The 21,290-nt window shown below is 39.8% G+C and overlaps 1 protein-coding gene across 2 annotated transcripts; it reads left to right on the forward strand.

The window, feature by feature from the left end:
• The first annotated feature begins 1,915 nt into the window (after positions 1-1,915).
• On the forward strand, positions 1,916-20,490 carry col2a1a (collagen, type II, alpha 1a). Of its 2 annotated transcripts, XM_041071596.2 has the most exons (54): positions 1,916-2,144; positions 3,738-3,944; positions 4,840-4,856; positions 4,948-4,980; positions 5,646-5,678; positions 5,837-5,890; positions 6,105-6,197; positions 6,361-6,438; positions 6,844-6,888; positions 7,010-7,063; positions 7,255-7,308; positions 7,619-7,672; positions 7,830-7,883; positions 8,033-8,086; positions 8,169-8,213; positions 8,302-8,355; positions 8,497-8,541; positions 8,649-8,702; positions 8,989-9,087; positions 9,250-9,294; positions 9,412-9,510; positions 9,603-9,656; positions 9,747-9,854; positions 9,941-9,994; positions 10,156-10,254; positions 10,360-10,413; positions 10,604-10,702; positions 10,809-10,862; positions 10,973-11,026; positions 11,163-11,216; positions 11,364-11,417; positions 11,824-11,868; positions 11,946-12,044; positions 12,536-12,643; positions 12,874-12,927; positions 13,038-13,091; positions 13,198-13,251; positions 13,533-13,586; positions 13,690-13,797; positions 13,886-13,939; positions 14,194-14,247; positions 14,361-14,522; positions 14,663-14,770; positions 14,857-14,964; positions 15,127-15,180; positions 15,740-15,847; positions 15,924-15,977; positions 16,079-16,186; positions 16,272-16,325; positions 17,639-17,746; positions 17,836-18,124; positions 18,390-18,577; positions 18,682-18,924; positions 19,036-20,490. In XM_041071596.2, exons 1-54 carry the CDS (start codon positions 2,051-2,053, stop codon positions 19,180-19,182), a joined length of 4,464 nt encoding a protein of 1,487 aa, XP_040927530.1. In that variant the 5' UTR covers positions 1,916-2,050; the 3' UTR covers positions 19,183-20,490. The 2 variants fall into 2 exon arrangements, with proteins under 2 accessions (XP_040927530.1, XP_029012894.1); XM_029157061.3 differs by lacking the exon at positions 3,738-3,944.
• The last annotated feature ends 800 nt before the right edge of the window (positions 20,491-21,290 follow it).

Here is a 21,290-nt window from a genome sequence, read left to right on the forward strand (position 1 = left end):
TGTGCTCACTGTGCCGAAACCCCGACACCCTGTAGACCCCTGGAGCCTCTGTGCACGGGTAATGTTGTTAAAGTTCAGGCTCCTCTCTCTATCACCACCCTCCTTCCGTCACTGCCATCTCTTTCTCTTCTCTAACCTCAGGCCATCTCCCCCCTTTTCCTTCATCCTCAGAGCTTCCACACCCTTCCTTACCCACCAACCCCCATCCTCACCATTCAGCTATCCCACTGCCTTGCCATCTCGCAGCATTCCGCGGCCCATACACACAGAGGCCTATTGTGTGTACTGGGAGACGGTAGAAGGCAGTATTCAGTCAGTGCACCAGAGAAAGTGGATGTGTGGAGCTGAAATAGACCCCTAGAATTCCTTGATGCAGACTTTAGTTGTAGCTAAGTCATTTTAAAGAGTCAAATGCAAGATGAATGTTTAATAATTGCTCCACAGGCCTCTGTTTAGTGATTATGCATCCTCAGTACTTCTGGCTGAAATCTGTAGCATTTTTTAATAAATGCTATACAATAAATGGTTTCATTAAAACTTAATTTCTGCTTCTATTCTTTCTTATATATTTTTTGATATTTTACTTCACACCATCTTTTTGCTAACTTGGAGCAATGCTTGCAGCTATGTTTCATCTGCAGTTCTTTCCATTTTTTTACATGACACCGCTACAGTGACTGGACCGAACACAAACTGCAGTGTTAGTGCTCGCTGTGTACGGCCCCTATATAGTAAGAACACAGGTTATTGGTTCAGCTGGGCACTGAGCTGTTTAAATTCCTGAAATGTTTGTGTTAATAGACTCATCACCAACTTCACATGACCTGTTGAACTTGTAATTAAATAGGCTACAATGACCTAATAAAGCCAACACCAGCTATAATGATCCAACTTTGTAGTCCTGGGTTTCAGTAACATGCTTTAAGGAGATGTGGGATCAGTTTTCTACTCTAGCGTACCAAAACCACACTTGGCAGATTTAGTAGACAATAGCTAAGATGACCACTTCAAATCTCTATTTGCAATGAGAGGGGAGCTCTCTAGTAGGTCGTGACCCTTGGATTGCTGTGCCTCCTCTCACAACAACACCTCCATTTGAAGCTCAGTCACTTGGCCCTGTCTGCTGAAGATATACATGAGGAGGGTCACACACATTTGTGAAATTTGGTTCTGGGTCATCTGGACAATAGCTGTTTCTGGCATATATGTGACCTTTGTGAGCATGGTGAGTAAACACTGTCTGACTCCACATGAACAGACAAGCTCCTCGCGGAGGTTGAGTGTACATGTACAGTCCATTGGTCAGCTCAAACACTTTAGGGTTTGAAGATTAATCCATAATCCAGGAACCTCAACTGAAACAAACAGCTCACTGGCCCATTGTTAGGTTCCCATAACTTAAGTGTTTAACAGTAGCTGGCATGTCCTTAATCTGCCTATGCTAATACTAAATTGTGGTGAAAGTTGTTCTTGTGCACTTGTGTTTTTGTAACTGGACAAACCTGGTTGAACAGAATGAACATACATTTATCATGTGCACACCAGCGTATACCAATTGGACCCTGTTTTTATGTTTGTCTACGAGAAGGCCATTTTGAAATTAAATTACATCTTAGTTATTTTGTCTATCAGTTAGTGACATTTGATAATTAACCTGACATTTTAGAGTTTAAGCCATGCTCTGCAGATTCCTTTTTGATGTGAAAGTGAGGTGCATCTATTGGACAGGCCAGGCCAGGCCAAGCAGGTTAAAGGAGGAAGGAGGACTTGGGGAAAAAATCCCTGGGAGAGTAGATGCTGCTAGATTAAGGGGAGGGAGATGAGGTTCAGGTTTCAGCCTTACAGGGGGTCTGGGGGAAGGACTGGTATTTTGGAATATACTAAGATGCATACAAGGCACAGTGGACATAAAACTGCGGTGTTTTGCCCTGACAAGCTGGGTGCAGAGTACCAGCTGGGGCCCCGCGCTGGATTCCACTTGAGAGAGAGAGCCTGGTCTCCTCCGTCTCTTCACTTCTCACCCAAGCTCCTGCATGTCTAATATTTAAACATGTTCAGCTTTGTGGACTCAAGGACTGTTCTGCTACTTGTAGCATCCCAAGTTGTTTTACTATCTGTGGTCACATGTCAGGATGAAGACGATCGTAAGTTGCACAGTTTTTCTTGGGTATTCCAATGTCAATACTTAATTGGTTGCCTCAGTCTTTAAAAGAATAGATATCAAATGCAAGATGTATGATTAGAGATAACATACAGGAAGAGCACATCTCTGTTAGGATGGAATTCTTTTTTTCCACAGCCCGCTATGCTAGGTGATAGATAGTAATGATGGTTGATGAGTTTAATGCAGACTTTCAGGATAAATGAGGCTGTGGGTGGAATCACTGTGGGATGGCAGATGTGAACGAGTGTCAATTTGTCTTCAACTTGTCCCAGTGTTAGATTTCAGAAGATGCTTGATTCCTAAAATGGCTTGATTGGATGATTGTTTTATTATTATCCAGAAGGACACTTATTAGACAGGTTAAGGTTGTTCCTTAAACAGTTTTTGCAGAAACCAAAAGCTGATTTAATAGTTTACACTAATAGTTTAATAGGAATGTCACTTGACAAATTTCGGGTCTTCTTGGTGTGAAGAGTAACAGGTCAGACAGTGCTTGACCCCAGACCAGCAGGCTCAAAGGGTTTCAGGAAGGAAGTGAGACAGGGTTCACAGCAGAAGTTAACACATGATAAACATAAAAGTGTATTTATAGTAACTAAAAAGACATGCTGAAAGCAGCATTTATCCACTTTTAGCCATATATGCAAGGTTTCAAGTAAAAAGCATAAATTACCTTGTGAACAGGAATTATTAAGCATTGTAACGTCTGTTCCTTTTTGCATATATTCTTCTAACAACCATATGAAGTGTGAGGCTTGCCCTACATAAATTAAACAAATCACGCAGCTCAGTATGGGTTTGCACTGGCACTTCACACAGCTATGGGATCCAGATGGAGAAATGTAGAAGGACCCGCTGTTTACTTAAGGCAGCAGCTTGTCAATTGGGCACAGTTTCCTCATAAGAGAGACTCATTCATAGAAGCAGGAGAGCAAGCCTGCAGGTTAAATAGACACTAGTATATGCGACTGTTCAGGGTGGCTCAGGTTCACGTCGCATCTTATGCTGCTAAAGATTCTATATAGGATTACTTTTTGAAGTATTTTCTAGTCTCCCCTCCTGCCTGGGTTCTACTTAAAACCACCATAGTTGCACTACACCAATGGTTATTTTGGTGTATTTTGGGGTCAAAGCAGCAACTGTTCATCAGCACTAAGGAATCAAGGCTTCATGCATCTTACTTCTATTATGTATTATATATATTGACTGTTTTTTTTTTTTAATTGATGGTCACTTTTTGTAAACTGTTGGCTGTTATATACATTTTCATTTAGTTAATCCAGCATAACATTTATCTCTCTCCCTCTTCCTGCTACATCTTTTTCATCCTACCTTACATTTCTCTAACTCCTCCCTCCATGATGCCCCACCTTTCAACTCTTTACATCTTCTTACAAACAACTTCTCCTTATTTAACTTTTTTCACATCTACTGTACCAACACATAATTCTGTATAAACTCCAACACCTTTTCTTGTTTTACTATTACTTAAATCCATATTGCTGTATTTGTATGTATCTACTTTAATTTCTTTACTCTCCAACTGCCATGCACCCCCTGCTGGCCATTACAGAGGAGGCAGGCGGCTGTATCCAGGACGGCCAGCAGTATAATGATAAGGATGTGTGGAAGCCAGAGCCATGTCGTATCTGTGTGTGCGACAGCGGAGCGGTTCTGTGTGATGAAATAATCTGCGAGGAGATCAAAGAGTGTGCCAACCCTATCATCCCATCTGGAGAGTGCTGTCCCATCTGCCCTGTTGATGGCAGTGCCCCCATTGGTTGTAATTTATTTATTCACACACCCATAAATAAATTACTCTTTTAGCTTCTATCTCCTTCCTGTCTAACACTTGGATCTTAAGAATGAAGATCTGGTTTAAGATCCAAAATGCCTGCATGAGCTGTAGTAGTCACTGTGTATTGCATCTCTAGGTTTTAAGTATTGAACTGTGCTAATGACATTTATGCAGGTCTAAGAGATGTCCCCCTCTCTTAAGTAAATTTCTTTTGTTGAAAGGACTTTTCCACGAGACACTAGATAAATTCTGAAGTGCTGTCTGGTATTTTAACTCTTGACTAAAAGTCAGCCTTCATTCTGCCTGAGCAGTACTTTGAAGATGTGTTTAACGCACAGTTAAAAACAGTTTATCATCTTTAACTCCTTCTAAAACTAGACTTTGAAAAAAAAACTACTTTATTCCTTATGTCTTACTTACCTAATGAGGGTTTAAAAGGTATTTGGTTAACTTATTTGCTAATTATTCCATTATATTATATTTTACAATAGAAACGTAAGACAAATGCCTTTTTCTGACACTTAAGCCTTACAGGCCATCAAATACAGTGTATACTGCTATGGAAAAGTGACACTAGCTGTAACTTATGTTTGATTTACTTAGAGAAATATTCTGTTCTATTGATGCAAACATTCCTAATCCATGCTTGCTTTTGAATCACCCTGCTTTCTGCTAATGTAATCTGGATGGGTTTCTCCTCTTTTAGGTTGTTTGGTGTATGGTATTTGCTCACTTGGACATCATTAGTTTTTCTTTAGGTCTATTTTCTTACGAGTGATAGACTAGATTTCAAAGCAGTCCAGTTTTGTTAAATGTTAATCAATGTTTACAATTGTTAACTCGTTTTTTGTCTTTTATTGTGTGTCTGCATCATCAGAGACAATCGGTGCTAAGGTGAGGCTGTTGCGCACTGCATACAAAAATACAGGCATATCCAACAATAGAGAAAACTTTACTGTTTTCACTTGTTTCTGTTAATAAACAGGGCCAGAAAGGTGAACCAGGAGACATTGCAGAAGTAAGTATGAATCACTATGATGTATGAAGTAATGCTGGAAAGAACTGATATATGAATAAACATAAATTGAACACACATAAACAATGCTTCTAAACTCATTAATATTTATCTTCAATATTAATTATAATTATATTCAATATATTGTTTCTTTTACTTTATTCATTATTTTGAATAATTTGATTTCTTTTTTTGTGAGATTTTGAATGTGGTGAATGTGTTAATACCCAGCAATGGTTAGGCCTTCATGCTCAGAATAATCACCTTCACAAAGCACCTATCTTTAATAAGTGTGTGATCATTAGTGACAATTTCTTAGCTACAGTGCCCAAGAGTGTTTTGTTGAACTCTCAAATAAGGAAAAACCCTGCATTCCATGAGCACAATGAACCCAATTAAATCCTCTTAGAGCTTCTGCACCATCAGCTGAACAAAGTGGGCCAAACCAGAGGTTAAAAGGAGGTGATGTTTTTAGCTAAACTTGTCCTGTCATACAAAATCTCCATCAGATTGTCTTGTACCTTGATGCTGACCTTCTACAGAGATGGAATGTTGCTTTCAACTCATTGAAACAGTCACAGAAGAAAACATTGAGTGGCCTTTAGAGTCATGTATGACAACAGCCACAGGACCTAGCTGACATAAGTTTTGTTCTCACATATTTACAGATTGTAGGACCAAGAGGACCACCAGGCCCTATGGTAAATATTTTTTTATCTAAATAAAATACCTATCAATTTCAGTTCACTATGTTTACTATTCACCAGATTAAACTAAAAATGAATGATCCCTGTTGTCAGTAATCTCAGTTTATGTATTAATTTTGTACATTTACTTAAAATTAATATTTGTTTTACAGGGCCCCTCAGGTGAACAGGGACCACGTGGAGAGGCTGGCGCTAAGGGCGATAAGGTCAGAGACAAAAAAAAATCCTTAAATCTTTCATAAATCTGAACCATCAGTGTTTTCTGTAGACTAACATAGAATACGTGCCACCAATTACTACTCAGGTGTAAAGATATATATTGATTAATAAGCAAAAAAAGACACATCAGTTACCCTCAAATAACCCGACATCTTGTTGACAAGTGACTGAGGAAAAATAACCCTCTCTCTTTTTCCCTAGGGAAATCCTGGGCCTCGGGGTAGAGATGGTGAGCCTGGCACCCCTGGAAACCCTGGTCCCCCTGGACCACCTGGGCCACCAGGGCTTGGAGGCGTGAGTATACATACATTTATTAATCCTCCCATGGTATTGTGTCAAATGACCTAGTATTAGCACTAATAGCCCTAAACTGATGAGGTTACTAAATCTGTGTCCAATTTTAACCTGACAGGATAAACACTGATTCTCAGTCTGCATTTATTTTGTGTTTTTGCAGAGCTTTGCTGCTCAGATGGCTGGAGGTTTTGATGAGAAGGCTGGAGGTGCTCAGATGGGTGTGATGCAAGGACCAATGGTAAGTGTTCATGTGTATTGCATGTACATCTTACAATTAGAATGTATTTGCGGTCAGAGGAGTTTTTAATTGAAAATACATGTAAATAGAAAAAAAAATGGTGCATTTCATCTCTAAAGACTTGTGTGTGCTGCCACCTTGTGACTCTGGTGTTTAACTTCAACAGTGATTTGACTAGTATTTGAAACAGGTTGTTAGCAATAAACATTTTTTTAACATTGTGTTTCCTTATAAATCAGTTTTTTAAAGCCTAAAAACCAGTGATGAAATTTAACAGCAATTAAGCCATTAAATTATAGCTTTCGTTAATAGCTCTTTAAATATCTCTGAATATTGTGTTGATGCACACACAAAAAAGAAGCTAAATAAATATATTCATCTAAATATTTTGTGTTTCTCTTGCAGGGTCCTATGGGTCCTCGTGGTCCCCCTGGGCCCAGTGGAGCTCCTGTACGTATATATTTTACAGCCGTGCATTGTTATTTCAATATGTATTTTATTTAAACATGTGCTGCACAAGATAAAAGTACGGTCAATAAGAAATAAGAAATTCTTTGCTTTGTCAATGCAGGGGCCACAGGGGTTCCAAGGTCCACCTGGAGAAACTGGAGAGCCTGGTCCAGCTGTAAGTATTAATAACTATATTACAAATCATCGCCATCATCATGTTTGTCTCACACAGAGTTTGAGCAACAGAACCCACTGCTACCTGTTTCTATGACACATTCAGTATAATGGAGACACAATCAAGGCAATATTGCCATGCTCTATCATCTATCCTATGATACATATTTATTTGTCTTTTCTTTATAACAGGGAGCACTGGGACCCCGTGGACCACCTGGACCTTCTGGGAAACCAGGAAGTGATGTAAGCATTTATGCTTCAACTACATACATAATATAAGCACAAATCTCACACTAGGCCAAAGTCAAATGTCAAACTACAGTTTTTATGAAGAGAGTAATATATTTCCTGTAAAAGATTTACTTTCCAACTTATGGTACAACTTTTTTTGTTTCTTTTGTTACTATTATTTAATGTACAGTCACTCTATACAAGCATGTGAAAAACCAGAGGGCAATTTTCATCTCTAAACAACTTAATATGATAAGTCAAAAGCCAAATGTAGGTGCAGTACAGATCTACTTCATGAATACGTCTTCCTGTTTGTTTGTAGGGTGAGGCTGGCAAACCTGGTAAATCTGGTGAGCGTGGACCTGCAGGGCCTCAGGTATATAAATAACAGCTAATAAAAAAATGAAGTTTTATTATTTATTTATTTATTATTTGAATTATATACTAATTTAATTATAATTATATATATTAATATTATATTTTAAAATGCCCTTATACAAATCTATATAACAAATGTGATATCATTTTCTCAGGGAGCTCGTGGATTCCCTGGAACACCTGGACTTCCTGGAATCAAAGGACACAGAGTGAGTCTCACTTTTGCTATTCAATTGGAGAAAACAGGAAAATTAAACTGAAAATTAAAACTAAATGTTCAGTCTTTACAGAACCGAACCTGTTTCATCATTGCACCAGACATGTTGGTCCTGATGTGTGCTTTCATTTTTCTCTATAGGGTCATCCTGGTCTAGATGGAGCTAAGGGAGAGGATGGTGCTGCTGGAGCCAAGGTTGTAACCACATGTATCACTGATGTTTTCATTGATTTTCCAAGCAGTTCTCTAATTTTTCTCTCATTTTTGTTCCTGTCAGGGTGAGGCTGGTGCCTCCGGTGAGAATGGTGCCCCAGGACCCATGGTAAGTTTACAGAGAAGAATAAAAACCTTTAAAGAGCTGTTTTCAAGACTGATCATAACAATCTGATAAACTATGTTTTCTGTAATAGGGCCCACGTGGTCTGCCTGGTGAAAGGGGACGCACTGGAGCTGCTGGAGCTGCAGTGAGTAGCAAGATGTAGAAATATTTTTCAATAGTTTCAATAGTTTTCTTATTATGCATCTGAGAGTCTGATAGAAAGCTATAATTTTATGGCCTGTTTGTAATTATGCACACAGCTGACTTCCCTGTCTTTATTATTTAGGGTGCACGTGGTAATGATGGCTTGCCTGGTCCTGCTGGTCCACCTGTAAGTTTCACATTTGCATCAAATCCATTCTTTTTCATGTCATTTTCACACAGTCATAGTTTCATGAGACCTGAAATCTAACCTGAAAATCTCTGTTCTGTTTAAAGGGACCTGTTGGTCCTGCTGGAGCTCCCGGATTCCCAGGATCCCCAGGAGCCAAGGTTTGTACAGATCATATATTCCTTTGTACCAGCTTGTTTAAATTAAATTCTTTCTTGTTAGCGAATGCTTTCAGTCACACATTCTCTCTTAAAATGAACTACTCTTGATTGTTTTTACAATAAATGTAATAATAAGTGTAGATATTTACATAGGATTTTGGAAATACATTTTCTTATCACAAGTACAGTACATAGTATTATTTATATGAGAGCTCATGGCACCTTACACAGGGCAACCAGAGCATGAATATTATGCAGAAAAAATAAGTATAATGGGTCCTATCAGGGAGAAGCTGGCCCTACTGGATCCCGCGGAGCTGAAGGCCCACAGGGACCCCGTGGTGAAGGTGGTACGCCTGGATCTCCTGGACCAGCTGGCGCATCGGTTTGTTTGTCATCCTGCTTATAGATTTAGTTTTGATTGGCTATACTACTCATTACTCACATAACAGCAATTTATAAGTAGTCCTACATATAGTCATTTTTGTTTTTGTTATTTATCATCTGTTTATGAAATTTTTTACCATTTCTTTCACTGTGTGTTCAGGGTAACCCTGGTACTGATGGTATTCCTGGAGCTAAGGGATCTTCTGTGAGTTTGTTTCTTATGTTTAGAATTTTAGAATCATTCATATTCAATCATATTCTGCTATTCATGATTACTATGTTACTTAATTCTCACATTTGATTGCGTCCCTCCTTTATAAAGGGTGCTCCTGGTATTGCTGGTGCACCTGGATTTCCAGGCCCACGTGGCCCACCTGGGCCGCAGGGAGCTACAGGACCTTTGGGGCCAAAAGGACAGTCTGTATGTAACATACTGTAAAAATAGCCAGAAAATCCATGAAGCATTCTTCTTTGTCTGGGTTATGAGTAATTATTTTTTCATATTATGTCTAGGGAGACCCTGGTCTTCCTGGATTTAAAGGCGAAGCTGGACCTAAGGGAGAACTTGTAAGTGTTTTTTTATGATATATGCCAGTATTAGTGTTAAACTATTACAATCAGACCACAGGGTAAATTCACTGATTGATTTTTTTTCAGGGCCTAGTTGGTCCCCAAGGCCCCCCTGGCCCTGCTGGTGAAGAAGGAAAGAGAGGTGCCAGAGGAGAGCCTGGAGCAGCTGGACCAAATGGACCTCCAGGAGAGAGAGTAAGTATTTATTATGTACAGTATTTAAAATAATCAGTTGTTGCTATTTTAAGAATAATTTAATCAAAATGTAATTCTGTCTTCAGGGAGCCCCTGGTAACCGTGGATTCCCCGGTCAGGATGGTCTTGCTGGTGCCAAGGTGGGTCTTGAATCTAATCTAATCAGTATAAGATGATTGAAGTTCACGGAGGCAGTTCACACAGATTTTAGTGCTGCAGCAGCAAAAACATGCTCCTTTGATTATAAATAGGTTAGGTTTATTAGGTTAATACTACCTGGATCATATTTAATCTCTTCCAGGGTGCCCCTGGTGATCGAGGTGTTCCTGGTGCTGTTGGTCCCAAAGGTGCTACTGGAGATCCTGGACGCACAGGAGAGCCTGGCCTCCCAGGAGCCAGAGTGAGTCAAACATCTTTACCCATTATCCATGCAGAATCTGTCAAACATACTTGCTCAATTTTGAAAGATGTTGACAATTTCTGCAAATGTGTGTGTCTTTTTTAGGGTCTTACTGGTCGTCCCGGAGATGCTGGTCCTCAAGGGAAAGTTGGACCCGGTGTACGTACAATGCTGATTCACCATGTTTAGTAAAAAAGTGTGGGGCATGATTGCTATCACAAAGTTGTTGCACTATTATCATTGTGCAACAGTTTCATATATCTTTACGCACACTGTGCATAGAACTGTTAGAAAATTGTTAATGAAAAATGTAGATACAAATACAAATAAAACCTTGTGTCTTTGACAGGGAGCCCCGGGTGAGGATGGTCGCCCCGGCCCACCCGGTCCTCTGGGAGCTCGTGGACAACCAGGAGTTATGGGATTCCCTGGACCAAAGGGAGCTAATGTAAGTGTTCATTCAAGAAGCCAAATACCACTTGTTGTCATTAATTGTGACACTTTTTACTAAAGAGAGTTTTTAAAGATTATTAAATGTGATTTTTCTTCAATAGGGTGAACCTGGAAAGCCAGGAGAGAAGGGTCTTGTTGGCCGTGTTGGTCTGAGGGTAAGTTGATCTTCTCCATAGAAATGTTCTCCTCTTGCAAACTTTTTATTTATACATCTTACAGTATGTTGCCACATCTCTTAAAAAACTATGTTTTCCCAACTGAATAGGGTCTGCCTGGGAAAGATGGTGAGACTGGTCCTGCTGGACCTCCTGGTCCTGCTGTGAGTATTTTAGTATAACGGTATTTTCTAAAATGGTTGACAAAAATAAATAAATAAAAATCTGATATGTTCACCTTTTAGAGTTTTCACTAGTTTTTTTTCCCTTAGCTGATCATTCTCTTTGGGTTTACTTTAGGGACCTGCTGGAGAGAGAGGCGAGCAAGGACAACCTGGACCCCCTGGATTCCAAGTGAGTCTTTTTCCGATAAGATTTGTGATTGACCTGATACACAGTCAGGCCACTATATGGTTAAACCTATATTTAGCAACAATATTTTATGTCTTTGAACATTACAGTGTTAGTTAGAGAGAGTTATCAAACACTGTTTCTAAATAGGGTCTGCCTGGACCTACTGGAGCCCCAGGAGAGTCTGGAAAACCTGGAGACCAAGTGAGTTTCTCTTACATATAGCTTGTTCATTCCATATCTGTAAATGGTCCTTGATGATAAACCCCATTCAGTCCTTGTAATTCTGTACACAAAGTCTAAGTAACCTCCATTATCTTTCTGTAATAATACATTCCAGTGTTTAAGAAATTATGTTTACATGCATTAAGGCAAGTAAAACAGAATAAAAAAAGAAAAAACATTCAACAACAAATTCAGGATGGTGGCAGTAGCAGCCTGCAGTTACTCTACTTTTATCAGTGTAGACCAACTTTCGCATTAAGAGTTATCAGCTGTAAAATGCACATAGATTCTTATCTAATAACTGACGTTAAATATTAGTCCTGAAGCATAATGAGACTGTTCTCCAGGTTGTTTAAAAATAATTATTTTTGTTTATTGTCTGCAGGGTCTTCCTGGTGAAGGTGGAGTCCCTGGTGCTGTTGGACCTAGAGTGAGTTTTTTTTAATCCACATAAATGAAAAATGACAAATGTAAGTACTTATCCAGTGGGTTCTGTTTTTCTGACAGGGTGAACGTGGTTTCCCTGGTGAAAGGGGTGGTGCTGGACCTCAGGGTCTTCAGGGACCTCGCGGTCTTCCAGGAACACCTGGAACAGATGGACCCAAGGTGGGTAGAGGGCTGTCAAGCAGAATTCATGCTCAAACTATGGCTTGTTTTACCTCAATGCTCTCTCTATAAAACAGCCACTCCACTAGATTTTCAGTTGTTTCATTTCTTAAAGATTCTGTGCACAAATTTTAGTCAATAGGATCTATAATGCAATTTCTGAAAAACATCCATCAGTGGTCCAAAATCTTTTAATCAATTAAAACTTACTTATTTCTATAATATTTCCAGTCTTTATGCTAAACTAGGCTAACTGACTACTGAGTCAGTTACTATATATGACATATGCACATCAATTGTAAAACATGAAAGTTGTATAGTCCCACTTTTCATCCTAAGGTTAAAATCTGTGTAATGTCAAAATCTTAAATATATTAAGAAGCTCTCAATGAGTATAAAGTTTAATAGTACAGTATAGTTTAATGTGTTCATAGAAAAACTAGTAGACGAGAGAAAATTAGGCCCTAACTCATCTCGAAATTCTGACTCAGGGTGCCATTGGACCAGCTGGTGCACCTGGAACTCAGGGGCCCCCCGGCCTACAGGGTATGCCTGGAGAGAGAGGAACTGGTGGAATCCCAGGACCTAAAGGAGACAGAGTGAGTAACTTCCATTCTTTTAGACGTTTGGCCCTGAACGGCCTGGTTAGTACTTAGACAAGACAACACAACACATTACACTTTATGGTAGATAATTTCAAGGGCCTTATAGAGGCAGTATATTATATTATATTATATTTATATATTTCTTATATTTCAAGAGCCTTATAGAGGCAGTTTGACAAAGATTGACATGCATTTTTCCTCTTTCCTTTTTCCTCATCCAATAGGGAGACAATGGACAGAAGGGACCTGAAGGAGCACCTGGAAAGGATGGAGCTAGAGTAAGTTCAAGATCAATTAATGGTATCATTAGTCAGAAGGGGTTATATTAGATCTCACCTACAGTGTATTTTCTATAACTTGTTTCATTATCTGCTTTCTTATTTTTTAGGGCTTGACTGGTCCGATTGGTCCTCCTGGCCCTGCTGGACCCAACGGTGCTAAGGTAATTATAACAGAGGGTGAAAAAAACAGGCTGTGGAATACTTTACGGGAAAACAATATCATCAAGGTTTGTTGATTTGGTATCTTCAACTGTTTTTTTTGTACAGGGAGAGACTGGACCTAGTGGGCCAAATGGTGCTCCTGGTGCTCGTGGATCTCCTGTAAGTACCTCTATTTGTCATATTTGTATCATAGGCACATATGTATCCATCACAGTATATATCCAGTGAGTAAGCAATAGTTTATAATATAATATAAAATTTGATTTCATTGTCTAAGTAAAATATACTGTATAAAGCAAATGACAATGAATCTGATGTTGGGGATGTTTATAAACGGATCAGGATTACCACTGGGAACAGAAAGTGATGACAGACAGGGACTACACAGCAACAATTTTTAACCTAACCTTGCCCTAAAGTACAGCCTTCTCCTTTTGCAGGGTGATCGTGGTGAAGTTGGACCTCCTGGACCTGCTGGCTTTGCTGGACCTCCTGTAATTGAAATCAATGTTTTGTTCAAATTATATGCTGGTAATGCTTTGTAAAATGTCGATTATTTGTGATTTTTACTCTTTCTTTTCCAATAAATATAACCAGGGTGCAGATGGACAGCCTGGTGCCAAGGGAGAAGTTGGTGAGGGAGGACAGAAAGGAGAGGCTGGTGCTCCTGGACCACAGGGACCATCTGGGGCTCCTGGACCTGTGGTAATGAGAATATCTTTACAATATTTTTTGTTTTTTAATGTCATTAAGGAGCACTATAACATTCATTATTTGTTGCTTCTTTTTTCAGGGACCTACTGGTGTATCTGGACCTAAAGGAGCTCGTGGTGCTCAGGGAGCTCCTGTAAGTTAAACATATCTTTTTCAGCCTCTGTTCAGTGCACTTCCAAACTATGATATTACACTACAGTATATCTTTAGCATTATGGACCTCAAGTGAGTCATTGATTGTGTATTGAATGACTTTACTTGAGTGTTAGAACACCTAACACACCTAATTCATCAATTGTGAAAAGTGCAGCTCTTATGGTGGATTTGCTGTGTTTTTTTCATATGATTGTCACCAATACACTTGTTGATCTGTGTTGCCCCACAAAGGGTGCCACTGGTTTCCCCGGTAGTGCTGGCAGAGTTGGAGCACCTGGGCCTAATGTGAGTTTTATCAATCACAAATTAAGAAAAGAAATCACTTTGCTAAATTGATTTGATTTGTGTTGGTGTATTTGTGACTTCTCTCATTGAACACCTCACTGTTCCCATCATAGGGTAATCCTGGTGCTGTTGGTCCTGCTGGCCCCGCTGGTAAAGATGGACCAAAGGGTGCCCGTGGTGATGCCGGCCTAACGGGAAGACAGGGAGACCCTGGACTTCGTGGACCTCCTGGTCCACAAGGAGAGAAAGGAGAAGCGGGAGAGGATGGGCCACCTGTGAGTTTCATTTTTCATTTCAGTCCTGCTCTGAGAGGACATTAGCTATTAAAATATTCTTCATAAACTGAATAATAAACTTTTTCCTATACCTACACTGGTACTGTTAAATCTTTACATTCTTCTTCCTGCTGCTATAGGGTTCTGATGGTCCTGCAGGTCCTCAGGGTCTGGCTGGATCTCGTGGTATTGTTGGTTTGCCTGGTCAGCGTGGAGAAAGGGGTTTCCCTGGTCTCCCTGGACCTTCTGTAAGTTCCTTCAGTAATGTTTGATTTTGGGGCAGCATGGTCTAAGGCACAATGTCTAAATGTATCTAATTTGCCTCTCTCTCAAGGGTGAGCCTGGTAAACAGGGCGCTTCTGGTTCAGCTGGTGATCGCGGACCTCCTGGGCCTGTCGGACCTCCTGGACTTACTGGACCTGCTGGAGAGACTGGCAGAGAGGTCAGAACTAAAGAGATAAACAGTAACAGTAAAGCAACAACAACACAACTCACATAGCATCAGTGCAATAAACACCTATTGCACTGATGCTATAGTAATGACTTTGTTCTGTTATATCAAATCAAAAACATGTCATATATTAAAAATGTCTTTTACGTCCAGGGTACTCCTGGATCAGATGGACCTCCTGGTAGGGATGGAGCTGTTGGTGTCAAGGTGAGATTTCATTCAGACATAGACTACAACTCTGTTGCACATACACATTTTGACACATCACCTATTTTTGTTGCAGTTTGTTACTCCGGCCTCCCAGAGGCACATTTTTACATTCAACAATGTAAAAATCTTTACATTTCCTGTATACTGTTACTTTAGTTAGTTACGATTAGTTTTTTGTATTACATGATTCCTACAGTTTGAACTTTGTTTTTTATTTTGCAAGGCAAGTTGTTCTGCCTTGTTATTTTGTTTCTGCATGCACATACTTTTGTGCTGATTCCTGCCTTAAAACTTTTCTCCTGCTTTGCTGTGATTTTGTGATTCATGTTACTTTGATACTTTATTGTTAGTTGTTAGTTTATTTGTTATTTTGCCTGTTACTGAAATAAATGTATCATTTATTTGACTGGTTTTAGTGTGTGCCATTGAGTCCTGTCTAGATTTGGGTCATGTCTAGATTTGTTGGTAGAGTTAGTTTCTCTGCCTTTACAGCTGTTTAGTTTGTTAGTAAGTTTGTCACATTTTTATAGAAACTGTTTCATCATCTTTCTTGCAGGGAGAACGTGGTAACACTGGTCCTGCTGGTGCCCCTGGAGCTCCTGGTCCCCCAGGTGCTCCTGGTCCTGTTGGACCGCTTGGCAAGCAGGGAGACAGAGGAGAGGCTGTACGTAATTTAACATCCCAAGCACAGACTAAATATTGTAACACAAGACAGCACCCAAAACTTACTTTTACTTTAGGGTGCTCAAGGACCTGCAGGACCCCCCGGATCTTCTGGTGCTAGAGGAATAGCTGTATGTACTTCTGATCTCAAACTGCAAATATTTTTTAATCAAATTTTAGTATCTGTCAATCAAGGTGGTAAAACTTCTTGAATAACATACTTTTATTCTAGGGACCCCAAGGACCACGTGGAGACAAGGGAGAGGCTGGTGAAGCTGGAGAAAGAGGGCAGAAAGGTCATCGTGGCTTTACTGGGCTGCAGGGTCTTCCTGGACCTCCTGTGAGTGATCCCAATAGTTCATACATGCAGTATCATTTTTCACCTTTTTGTTCTATCTAATTTGCTACCATCCTTGTCCTCAAAGGGTCCTGCTGGAGATGCTGGAGCTGCTGGACCTGCAGGACCAAGTGGTGCTAAGGTGAGAAAACTAAAAACGTAGATATTAGAAAACCTCTTACATTTTCATTTAACAGCCTAAAACATCAATTTGGTATCAATAAAGGGCAGAGGTTATTTGTTTTATAAATCTCCAGTAACCTAATAAAGATAGGGACAGAAAGAGGCAAAATGATAAGATGGGTAATTGAAGCATTTTATTACTCTGCAAGGGAAAAGATCAGACAAACAAACAGAGGAGACTAGGATTCGTGAAACCACTCTTGCTGAGATCTGAAATGGAATAGCTATTGTAAACTATAAAAAGCATTTCCATAGGAAAATGCACAGTGACTGTTCCATGTTGAATGTAATGCTGAAGAATTGCTAAATGTTTTAGAAACATTTCAAACATAGCTAAAAGCAGCTGAAGCATTTGAAGCATATAGTAGATGAATGTATCTAAAGAGAATTGGGAGTTTTTTAAACAGAGCTGCATAGTTGCAGAAGAAACTGAAGCAGTTTTAAAATTTTAAATTGAAAATAGTTGAATTAGATTTGCTCACCGACTGCTGAAATTTCATGAAGTGTCTAAGGATTTGTTTAAATGAAAGAGCTAGAAGATTAGTTAACAGTTGCTGCAGCATATAACTTAGCTAAATTCAGCTGCAGGTGGCTGAAGCAATTGAATTTAACTTCAAGAGGTTAAGGTCTAGTTAAAGTTTACTGTGTTGCTGTATTTTATGACATATACCGTAGTGAATGTATCAAAACAGCTAGATGTTAATCTGTTTTAAGTTCAAGAGCTGAACTTCTACCCCAACGGCAGCGAAACAATTTTCATTAGTCAGGAAGGGAATTTTGGAATTCTCTGCACTTTGAGGCAGCTACAGACTATGGTAAGTATACTAAGTATAGCTCTGAGGGCTTAACCAGATCACATCATTGGAAAGAAGACAAGTATAGATCAATAGACTGAGTGAAAAATATATGTTCATAGAGTGAAAATTGTGGCTGTAGTGACGAGTTAAAGAGAAAGGTTCTGGCTTAAAAAAAATGTGCCCTCACACTCTAGCTGTGACATCATGGACTCTAGCTCACGCAATACACAGAAAAGCTGAGAGTTCCTCAAAAACCACCCTTAATGTTGCTTAATGCTTAAATTGCTATAACTCAGAAAGTATTAAAGATATTAAAAAGCTGAACAATAGATGATTAGTTAAATAGAAAAAGTATGATTTGGCAGATAAAGAGAAACACTCTTTACCTCTCGCATTTGTGTTACTGGATGTTTTTTTTCTAACCCAGCCGTCTTATATTGACATCCATTTCATTTAAAATTGATTGTGTTTGTAGGGACCATCTGGACCAGTTGGACCTGCTGGTAAAGATGGATCTAATGGACAGCCTGGTCCTATTGGACCTCCTGGCCCTCGTGGACGCTCTGGAGAATCTGGTCCTGCTGTATGTATCATCATTTGTCATCATGTCCACAAATCACAAACCTATCTAGTGCATGCATGTGGCCATATTATGGTTTTCATCTCTTCCAGGGTCCTCCTGGTAACCCTGGACCCCCTGGTCCTCCTGGTCCACCTGGTTCTGGTATCGACATGTCTGCTTTCGCTGGTCTAGGTCAGACTGAAAAATCTCCTGATCCCCTCAGGTACATGAGGGCTGATGAGGCCTCCAGCTCTCTGAGGCAGCACGATGTTGAGGTTGACTCCACACTCAAGTCCCTCAACAGCCAGATTGAAAACCTGCGAAGCCCTGATGGCTCCCAGAAGAACCCAGGTCGCACATGCAGAGACCTAAAACTGTGCCATCCTGAGTGGAAAAGTGGTGAGTGGAGCAAAGGAACAGAAAATAATGCATAAAGTGAGAATCTGATTTGACCTTTTTTAATTTTCCTAAACTATGTCCAAATAACAACAACTTACCAAAACATGGCGCTATCACAGCTTTTGAGATGTACAGACCTTTGTAGTGCAACACAAAACTACATAGGCCTCAGTCCATGTCTTCATTTAGTTCATGTGACAGATATGTACTGTACCATTATTGTACTACTGGGAATTTTCTGATGTGTTTTGTTCTATCTTTCCAGGCAACTACTGGGTTGACCCCAACCTTGGCAGCACAGCTGATGCCATCAAGGCATTCTGTAACATGGAGACTGGAGCCACTTGCGTCTACCCAAGCATCACCACAGTACCTAGGAAGAACTGGTGGACCAGCAATAGCAAGGACCGCAAGCACATCTGGTTTGGAGAGACCATGAATGGAGGATTTCATGTGAGTGCCTAAAATTAATATTTTCTGTCTATGGACTGGCTGTGAAGAACTCTAAAATCCTCAGAAGGAAAGCTAGTGATTAACTTGTGTGTCCGATTTTACAGTTCAGCTATGCCGAGGATGGTCCCGCTGCCAACGCTGCCAATATCCAGCTAAACTTTTTGAGACTATTATATACTGAGGCAAGCCAGAACCTCACTTACCACTGCAAGAACAGCATTGCTTACATGGACCAGACCGCAGGGAACCTGAAGAAGGCTCTGTTGCTACAGGGCTCTAACGATGTGGAAATTCGTGCAGAGGGCAATAGTCGCTTCACATACAGTGTGTTGGAGGATGGCTGCAAGGTGAGTGCTGATACCTGAAATATAGTGACTATTTGGTTTCTATAATGTATTTTTGATTGGCATTGTTCTGCAGACTTGGTGTTAAATGATTTCTCCATTTTCAACTAACAGACACATACAGGCCGATGGGGCAAGACTATCATTGAGTACAAAACACAGAAAACCTCTCGTCTGCCAATCGTAGACATTGCACCAATGGACATCGGAGGAGCAGACCAAGAGTTTGGAGTGGATGTAGGCGTTGTCTGTTTCTTGTAAAGTGGAGTATCACAACACCCCCCCCCCCCCAAAAAAAAAAAACAGGAAATAAATAAAACTCAACTATGAAACATTACACACACTTCAACAATAATGAAGACTGGAAATTATAAAAGAAATTGTTCTCACAAACAAAGTGCTCTCCAAGTTGTACTACCTGGATGTTAGCACTGAAGGGCACCGGCAATACCTGTACACCACACCAGCATCCTATGTCAACCCCACTACCAGAGATACAGTCATGTTTCCCATGGCCCACTGTTGACAGGAATGAGTCAGAGCCAGGAGGAAGGAGGACCAAGCGAACAAGTTATGGAAAACAGAAACATGACTTGATGTCACTTATTTATTGTATAACCTGAATGGTCAGAGTTGAGGAAGGACTGGACGGGTTTACTTTGTAAGTAAAACAAGCCCTCTTTCCACTACATAACAGCTGCACAACATCTGTCCCAGTCCTACTCCACCTCTCTCCCTGTTTCCCTCCTGACACATAAATACAGCATTTTGAATACATGTAGACCTTAAAAAACTCAGTAAATAAAATTTAATTCAGATGCTCCGGGCCTGTCCATCATGAGCAGGAGTAAAAACTTTACTGTGTATTATAATTAGTTGGTTCTATTGTTGTAAAAGTCTGTGTTTATAAACAACCAGATGGCTTTTTTATATATTTCCACATTAGGTGTGTCTGTCTATTTGCACACTAACACTTCATTTGGGACAGATGTTTCAGTGTCCTGTACTGTCTATCTGTAGAGGCCCCAGATCTAATCTAAAAAAGAAAATTGAGGGAAATTTGTTTTGCTTTTTGCATCCAGATTGTTCAAATCTACCTCACTAAAATCAGTTAAATCTGAGTTGATTAAAATATTACAAGTGAATCTGGGGCTAAATGTCCATCTTTGCTTTGGGTTGCTCTCTCTTCAGAAGGTGCTATGAGTTCTGTAATTCTCCCCCTGAATGCCCCCCCAACCCTTCAACTGTATTACCCACTAGCCTCACAAGACACACTCACAGTCCACCCTGGAGAAGGGGCGCAGTTGAGATTAGACAGAGGAGACAAGGGCTACTCTGAGGCCTGCTCCTAAGTCCAGGACTTCAAAGCAATTCTGAGGACAGTTCCTTAAGAAAAACATGCAGGGTGGGTTGTATGTGTGTGTGTGAGGGCGTGTAAATGTTTTTAAGTAATTTTATTATGACCATGATCATTTTTGTTTTTTTGTTTCACTTGTAATTGCTGTAATTTCAAAAATAAAAGGAAAACCGAAAAATGAAATTGAGTTTTGAATAAAAACAGAAATGCTGTGGGGATGTATTTCTTCTTTAAACCATTCATGTGTGCTCAAATGATTGTTTTTCTTTTAGGTCAATTTGTAACAATTTGTTACTCTTGACAGTGCGTTTGTAGAGAGTGCATGTGCGAATGTGTGTCTGAAGTCTGCCTTTTGTCTTTGGTCATGTAAGTGTGAATTTTCAATTGGAACAATCTCATAACAAAAGCAACAGAAGTACTGTATTTGTTGTGCGGTTTCAGGGTGAGACGAGGCCCAGTTGGCTCCTGTTTGTCTGAACTAGACAAGAAACATTTTGTGGAGTTATGGATGCATCTCAACAGATCAGCATCAGTATTTGCCCTCAGTAATAAAAGCTTGACTAAAACCTTTACAGTGACATTTATTTTATTTAAAACATACAATTAACAATACTCCCTAAAATTAATGACAATAAATGGCAATGAAATTAAGAGATTATTGACATTATACGTAGAAGATTTTGACCAACCTGATCATTTGAAAATGCTGTTTACTGCTAGTGGAGCATGTGATACTTGGCATTTAAGTTAATGGAAATGCAAACGACACAAAGACCCCAAAATAATATGCTGCAATGAAATCAAAATGCACCAAGATTGTAATTAAAGAGATACTGCATCACACTTAATACAGGTCTGAGGGTACATAAGGCTATGTACGATGTCACCTATTGTTTATGGCATTTGATTTATGTCATTTATGGCTGAAAAAAGTAGGCAGTACCACCACATAATTGTCTATAATTATGTTATATAAACTCTCTCTCTCCCTTCCCATCCTCCACGCGTGGTC

The sequence above is a fragment of the Betta splendens genome, chromosome 7 (assembly GCF_900634795.4).
Source record: "Betta splendens chromosome 7, fBetSpl5.4, whole genome shotgun sequence".
NCBI lineage: Eukaryota > Metazoa > Chordata > Actinopteri > Anabantiformes > Osphronemidae > Betta > Betta splendens.

What these genes read in the sequence shown, in the direction of transcription:
- col2a1a (XM_041071596.2), top strand. Translation starts at nt 2,051, where the DNA reads ATGTTCAGCTTTGTGGACTCAAGGACTGTTCTGCTACTTGTAGCATCC. An exon ending in TTGGCCGTGTTGGTCTGAGG is followed by an intron (nt 10,863 to 10,972) that starts GTAAGTTGATCT and finishes CCAACTGAATAG; the next exon opens with GGTCTGCCTGGGAAAGATGG. An exon ending in CTGGGGCTCCTGGACCTGTG is followed by an intron (nt 13,798 to 13,885) that starts GTAATGAGAATA and finishes TTCTTTTTTCAG; the next exon opens with GGACCTACTGGTGTATCTGG.